This window comes from Leopardus geoffroyi, chromosome D1 (genome assembly GCF_018350155.1).
Source record: "Leopardus geoffroyi isolate Oge1 chromosome D1, O.geoffroyi_Oge1_pat1.0, whole genome shotgun sequence".
Classification (NCBI taxonomy): Eukaryota; Metazoa; Chordata; class Mammalia; order Carnivora; family Felidae; genus Leopardus; species Leopardus geoffroyi.
Window position 1 is genome coordinate 101,430,635 of NC_059329.1, and position 8,011 is coordinate 101,438,645.

An 8,011-nucleotide genomic window follows, 5' to 3' on the forward strand; every position below is an offset into this window, starting at 1 on the left:
AGAAACACACACATGGCTGATGATAATTTGACATTGGTTACAGAGTTTATCCTTTTGGGACTGACAGACCATCCTGAACTGAAAGTGGTCCTCTTTACGCCGTTCCTTCTGATCTACACCATATCGTTGGTGGGGAATCTAGGAATGCTCTTTCTAATCCAAATAACTCCCAAACTCCACACACCCATGTATCATTTCCTTAGCTGCCTGTCATTTGTTGATGCCTGTTATTCGTCCGTCTTTGCACCAAAAATGCTGCTCAACTTCTTTGTTGAACGGGAGACAATCTCATTCTCTGCATGCATCGTGCAATATTTTTTCTTTGTGTCACTCCTTACCACTGAGGGCTTCTTGCTGGCGGCAATGGCTTATGACCGCTACGTGGCCATCGTGAACCCTTTACTTTATACAGTGGCGATGACTAAAATAGTTTGCGTTGTCCTGGTCATTGGGTCATGTGTAGGAGGCTTAATCAACTCGTTGACACACACAATTGGCTTGGTGAAATTGTCTTTCTGTGGGCCAAACATCATCAGTCACTTCTTCTGTGACCTTCCCCCACTGTTGAAGCTGTCGTGTTCTGACACGTCCCTGAATGAACTGTTGCTTTTAATCTTTTCTGGAATTATTGCCATCGTCACTTTCTTGACTGTGATGATCTCCTACATCTTCATTGTTGCCGCCATCCTGAGGATCCGCTCAGCAGCAGGAAGACAAAAAGCCTTCTCTACCTGTGCTTCGCATCTAACGGTCGTGACTTTATTCTATGGCTCTATAAGCTTTAGTTACATTCAACCAAGTTCCCAATATTCCTTAGAACAAGAGAAGGTGGTGTCTGTGCTTTATACCCTGGTGATTCCTATGTTAAACCCAATGATTTACAGCCTGAGGAATAAGGAAGTAAAGGATGCGGTGAAAAAGGCTATAGAAATGAAATACTTCCCTTGTTAATTTCACACCCTCTGCATCCCAAAATAGCATACAAAGAGGCACTCTGGATAAGAATGTTTATACGAATTTGTTAAAGTTTTGAGCCCACAGGAATCCTAGACTTTATTTAATGGGAACATATGATTTATAGCAGAAGAAAAATGGCTAGAAGAATGTAACATGTTATAAGAGATATGTCTGGCTATTGTGTAAACAAACCTAAAAACCATAGTAAGATCTAGGCTTTTTATTAGTGGACAATTGAAGACACTTTCATTCCTGCATATGGATAGAAGTGAGTACATACAAATAGATATACAGACACATAAACACACACACACACACACACACACACAAATAGATAAATACAAACATAAGATTAATAAGTCATAAAATATATCTTAACTCCATCTTTCTATTAAGCACAGAAATAAGTAATAACTTTCAAAGCAAAAAGTATTGGTACTTGAATTATCCACAAACCTGGCATGTGCGTTTTCTTTTCTTTCTTTTCTTTTAATGTTTATTTATTTTTGAGTGACAGAGAGAGAAAGAGAGACAGAGCACGAGCAAGGAAAGGGCAGAGAGAGAGGGAGACACAGAATCTGAAGCAAGCTGCAGGCTCGGAGCTGTCTCACAGAGCCTGATGGGGGATTTGAACTCATGGACTGTGAGATCATGACCTGAGCCCGAAGTTGGATGCTTAACCGACTGAGCCACCCAGGAGCCCCCTGGCATGTGCATTTTCTAAAATTAGCCTGGATTATTTATAGCCAGACATTTTTCAAAACAAATGTAGATACTCAAAAATAGTAAGAAAGAAAACTGGGGAGACCTGTGGCTCAGTCAGTTAACCACCTGACTCGATTTTGGCTCAGGTCATGATCTCACAGGTTTGTGAGATCGACCCCCGAGTCGGGCTCCTTGCTGACAGTGCAGTGCCTGCTTGGGATTCTCTTTCTGCCCCTTCCCACTTAATCTCTCTTTTTTTTCTCTCTCTCTCTCTCAAAATAAATAAACATTAAAAAAAGAGAGAGAGAACTTGAGTTCTAGATTGCCTGTGCAATTTCACTTGTAGTCGTTACTATGAACTATTTCCCTATCTCCAGCCTTGGTTTCCATTACTACGTATGAATCTGAACAGGAAAAAAAATGCCACTGTTTTACTACTGCTCATTGTGGAAGGGTCACTAATACTCACAGAAAACTTACTCTGAAAGGTTTTACTTCCTGTTTGGAAAGAAGGTTTCCAAGATAACTAGGGAGTCATTAAAAAATCTGACTCATTTCCCTTTTTCCGTTAAGGATTTTCCAAAATCTTCTTTAGATATAAAACAAGAAATTCCCTGAAGGTATTGTATGCAGGGGAACACCTGTGCTGTGTATTCCAGGTAGAGAAAATACGTGAAGCCAATTTTCCCTTTGATTCAAATTATATGTATAAGTGCATAATAATGAAATCAGGCCCATAGATACTGATTGTTCCATAGTGACCTCTTCCCCTAAAATGCTATAAAGTCTTCTATCTGGAAACAAAACAGTATTCTAGAAAATATCTTCATTTACAAATAAACTTATATTTAATTTTTTGAGATTCTTTTAAATACTTAAATAACAAGAGGCATCTAGGCTAATCAGCAAATAAAGACAGTTGAATCCTCTGTAGGTATGAATTCATGGTTTTACATGGAAAGCTAGATTAAGCTTTTATTTTTTTCCTCTCAATGACAGCAAAACTCATGAGTGAATGGCTCCAATGTTTGTGAAGTTATCAGATTGAAATGTGTAAAAAAGAAAGATAGTAAATTGACATCCTCATTGTATTAGACATCCATGCAAAGAAATTCAGGGGAAAGGTTGCTTTTCAGAATGAAATAATAGCACCACCACCAACAAAATAAGAACATCATATAACATTGGTAGAGCCCTTTATGATTTTCCAAAATCATTGAATATATTATTTGAAATTGGGGCCCGTAATGCTACATATATGTGACATTTATACATAAGAGGCATTCATATAAATGAAGGACAAGTTTTAGTTTTCAGAAAAAATAAAAACAAATAATAATGATAGGTAAATCTGATTTTATATCATGCTTCACAATTTTTTCAAAAGCATTCAATATCTTATACACTAGAGTATCAAACACAAGGAATGATATACAGGCAAGATATTTAAAACTCAGAAAGACAAAACTAATCTGTTACAATACTCTCCTCATAAAATAAGGGGCTGGCCAGAATGCAGATAACAGTAGACTATGTGGGTATGTGTGGGAGAGGAGTCATTCTATAGAAAAAAATCTAGGATATTTGTTTATGTTTAATATTGACCTTCCACAAAAGGTTACTGTATTATATATAGTACCTATATTATACTATAAAGTCACTGGATACTAAAATAAGGGGGGGGAGTCCATTTTCTAAATTATGAAGCAAATGAAGGGTGTGTGGCAGATTTGTTGAACGAAGATTGGAAAACGAGTAATATATTCTAGATAATGGGTAATATACCTTATATAATGAGTAATATACTGTCTATATATACCTGAGTGATCTCTATATATGTGTGTATCAATAAATGCAACTCAGTTAAACAGATTCCAAATGTTCTTAAATGGTTGATATAGTTAGTCAATAAGAAATAAATGAGGACTTCATGAGTGAAATATCTGATGCTATGCCATCAATTTTCCTGCAAAATATCAGGACAAATTTGAGAATGGGCACTTTCAGTTCCAGTCCCTTTACCCCATCTATAAAACTGGTTATTGCTCAACATCAACACTTGGAGAAATCAGAACATAGCAGATGTCTATCAAACATAACTTTCCTCTCAGTTCACAGAGAATCTCTACTAAATATGTATTATTATTATTATTATTATTATTATTATTTAATTTCATGTGTGTAGGTTTGGAGTGTGCAGTTTGGAAATTGGCCTAAATCATCAAGGAAATAAGTTACTGACACTATTTGGATCAGTCATGGGTACAGTTGCAACATGGTCAGGTTTATTATTTGTTAAGAGACCCATAAACCAGTGTGATGAATTTATGGTTTCCAAGATCTGAGATTTGTCTTGTGCTGTGAACACAATAATTGATCCCAGCTTTGATGACAATTTTCATTTGTCTTTGGTCAAATGTGGCCTGTGAACAAATTGCAACTCCCAGAATTAAGGATACCTAAGGCTCATATGTCATCCCAATGAAACCCTAATCTGATATAGAATACCCTATAAAAATGGTCTAATGGCTATCATCTTTCTCCTATAAACTAGCTTATTCAATTTTACCAATTAAATATAACCTTTTTTTTTTCAGTTTGAGCAAGACCTTTCTTTGTAGAGCCAATATCAACAAGTCTTCAATACATCTTATGAAGTCTTAAAGTTCATAAATTCTCACTCTTTATTCTTAGGTGGCTCAGATGTTCAGTTTTTGCTACAATACTGTCCTGAGTCTAATTTTTCTCGCACTGGAAATTTCCTATATTTTCCACTATTCTTCATGCAATATGGTTTCCAATTCCATCATTTTTATGTTCACTCCTTAGTCTGTCAATATTGAAAGTCTGCCTAGAATAAATACTAAAAGCAGCACAAAGTTTTACTTCGGGCAATCACGTATTAAGGTACTGTTCAACCATTTCCTAAAGTGTAAATTTAGACAATTCCTTTAAATATGCTGGGCCACGTATAATGTAATTCATATGGATCAGAATATTCAATTAAATAAAATTACATAATGGTTAGAGATAATAGTTGTGAAGTGCCTGGAACATATTGGGATTTAATACATAAAAAGCATTCCAACAAGGCTCCTACTTAATATTTAGTTGCCAAAGAAAAAGAAATACGCTTGTTAGTAAAATTAATTATAATATTTTCTGTGTGTCAGTCTGTTTTAACTATGTAGTCTGTTGGTCTCATTTTAAAATTCCTGCAAATTTTCACCACCTTGTTCCTATATAGCTGTGTTTATTGGTTTGGATGCATTTGACCTGTATCAATGACTTATTCATTCTTATTTGCCCCCTTTCCCTTTTTTATCATATGTAAATGCCTACCATTTCACTGTGATTTACTATCTTTTATATTTTTCATTCTATCCTCCAAATATCAGCCTGCCTAGAATTTCTAGAAATTACATTTATGTTCAACCAGTACAGTGACAAAAATGTTAAACTTGAGATAAATTCCCTCCTACACTAAAGTGAAATCTGGTGTATGAACACACACACACACACACACACACACACACACCCCTGAATTCTATCTAGTGATTGCTGATTGCTTACGCTTCTCTTGAGTTACCTTACATTAAAATATAGGATATTTTCCATAACTGCTACCAAATATAATGTATGTATATAGAAGCATATGGTCATCAACAAATGGAACTTAGCACTCTTTAAAAAATGATATACAGGGGCGCCTGGGTGGCGCAGTCGGTTGAGCGTCCGACTTCAGCCAGGTCACGATCTCGCGGTCTGTGAGTTCGAGCCCCGCGTCGGGCTCTGGGCTGATGGCTCAGAGCCTGGAGCCTGCTTCCGATTCTGTGTGTCCCTCTCTCTCTGCCCCTCCCCCGTTCATGCTCTGTCTCTCTCTGTCCCAAAAATAAATAAACGTTGAAAAAAAAAATTTAAAAAAAAAATAAAAAATGATATACATAAAATATTCATAACTATATTATGCAAATTATAATAACAAACACCGATGGTGTTCATTTTTAATAATGAGGCTCATATAGGTAAGACACAAATTTATGTGATGACTTTCTCTAAAACTGAGAAAGGGCAAATACATGAATTGCTGCAATTTGGAAAGATAGTGCTGGGACCTTGGCTTCCCCTGGTCTCTCTTTGCTCTTTTAATGAAACGTAGTATCACAGAATCATTGGGGATTCCATTCTCCAAAGACCCTGAGCCAAATATAAATGCAAGTCAGGAAACTAAAAGAAAGGGCTAAGCTTCCTCTCAACACCAGGTAGGTGTTACATTTCTGTGTTTTAACAAAGGAATTATAAATGCCTCTCTAGTTTTCAAAAACAGCAACTCTTGACACATGCTATGAATGCAAGACAAAGAAAAATCACATGCTTCAAATCCCTTCCAATTCTTGAGATAAGGGAGATAAAATTAGACCATCGCCACATCAAATGGCTCTCTTAAGTAATTAGTGGGTTAATTCCCTATTTCCTCAGGTAGCTGTGTAGCTATGTGAATTACATATAGCTATGTAAATTACAAAAGGGAATTTAAAGACATTCTTTAAAATTTAAGTTTGATTATTACAAGCTGTTGAATTGTGTTAGATCTGAGGAAGAGAGTGGTGACTTTTGGCCCTTTAACCAGAGCTAATTTTTAGATTCAATGCTTTATAGCATTAGAAAAGTGGTGTGAAAGGCAGTCCAGGTGAAAATTACTGCTAATTAAATGAAAATCAAAGAAACAAACATGAAATCAGTGAGATAAGAAGAAACTCATCATTATATTAACAAATTGGTTTGCTTAAAAACAAAGTCAATGGAAGGAAAGCTATTTAAACAAAACGAAACAAACAAAAAGGCAAAGATCCAAAAAACTACTTCCTTCAAAAGCCATTTGTCCAGTGTGTCAATAGTCCAGTTTCTGTTTTAGCTATTTGTTTCACTTTGACTCTACAGCAAACATTTAGGGAGCGTGCCAGTTTTAACATATTTTCTTATTTAATTATTTCAACTACCTCCTGAGGAAGGTTCACAGAAACCAGTAGTAAAGCTAGCAACTAAGGCTGAGAAGTGAAATCACAGGTTTTGCGGCAAAAAAGAACTAGTTGTTCTTTTTCACGTCTGGCATTTCAGTAAAGTAGACTTGAAAAGCAATCTTGTCCCAAGGTTTGCAACATTTGAATTGTTACTAAATAACTTTACGTCACACTGGGAAAAGGGTAGAGATCCAAACCTATGTCTTTCTCACTTTTTATTCAACACCAGCGAAATATTCTCAAAGCCTGGATTGTGGAATACCATATCCATTACTGTTCAGTGAAAATAAATTCAGCTGTCAAATTAACGTGAAGCATGCTTTATATTTACTTCTCCCCAAACTCCCCAAATATAATAGTGGACTATATATTCCTATAAATTCTTCAGTAAAGAAAACTTTCCTTTAAAAAGATTTAATGAAATATGTCCCTAATATATCTGCTATTATAATCTTATTTTTCATGTATTCTGGTGTATATGATGAAACCCAAGATAAAATTAATTTAATAATCTTTTTCTCAATAAAAACCTATGATAACCTAATGTACCAAAAACATGTCCACGGTCCTTGAAATTAGACTTGTAATCTGTTGACTGCAGGGATCAAAACATATTGAAAAGTTTCTTGATTCAATCTTAAGAAAAAAATCTGATATGGACTAATCCAAGCCATTGGATAATAAATGCTCTAGGAAATCAGAAAATAGAATGGTAAGTTATTTGTTGGAACAGCAAAGAATGACTTCCTGCAACAAGGGAGTTTTAACAAAAAGTAATGTTATGATAGAAAATGTTTGATTTTTTTTTAATTCTCTATGCTAGACATCCCTAATTTCTCATTTGCCATTTTTATGGACTGTCTATAAATTTAATCATATATATATATACATATATATATATATATATATAGTATATGCATATTATTGTGAAACATGTGTCATGTATTGCTTGTCTAAGTTAAAAAGACATCATAGACAATAATTTTGTTAGATGTCTCAGAAATTGACCTGTTAATATTGAGGAGTTTTTTGTTTTGTTTTATTTTGTTTGTTTTTTTTAAGGGATGTTTTTCTTACAATATGGGGTCCTTGCCTTATGTTCTAGAATCTGAAATATATTGTTATCCAGGGTCCATGTCTTAAACTTTCTGTTAAACCAACATTCCCATGAGGCTTTCCAAGGGGGCTTAATTTCTCCAGGGTTCTTATGATGCATAATGCCAGTTTACATCAAAGTCCCTGATGGGACTTCGATTCAACCCAAGTCTCTCATCAGGCTGACTTTTCACAGTTGTGAGAACTGAATTTCCTGTGGACTGTGATTGTTA

At 35.3% G+C, this 8,011-nt stretch overlaps 1 protein-coding gene across 1 annotated transcript; it reads left to right on the forward strand.

The window, feature by feature from the left end:
• On the forward strand, nucleotides 1-951 carry LOC123602668 (olfactory receptor 1052-like). The gene has a single exon (XM_045487132.1). It carries the CDS (start codon nucleotides 13-15, stop codon nucleotides 949-951), a length of 939 nt encoding a protein of 312 aa, XP_045343088.1. The 5' UTR covers nucleotides 1-12.
• The last annotated feature ends 7,060 nt before the right edge of the window (nucleotides 952-8,011 follow it).

Coding starts and splice junctions, on each gene's coding strand:
- LOC123602668 (XM_045487132.1), top strand. CDS start 13: ATGGCTGATGATAATTTGACATTGGTTACAGAGTTTATCCTTTTGGGA.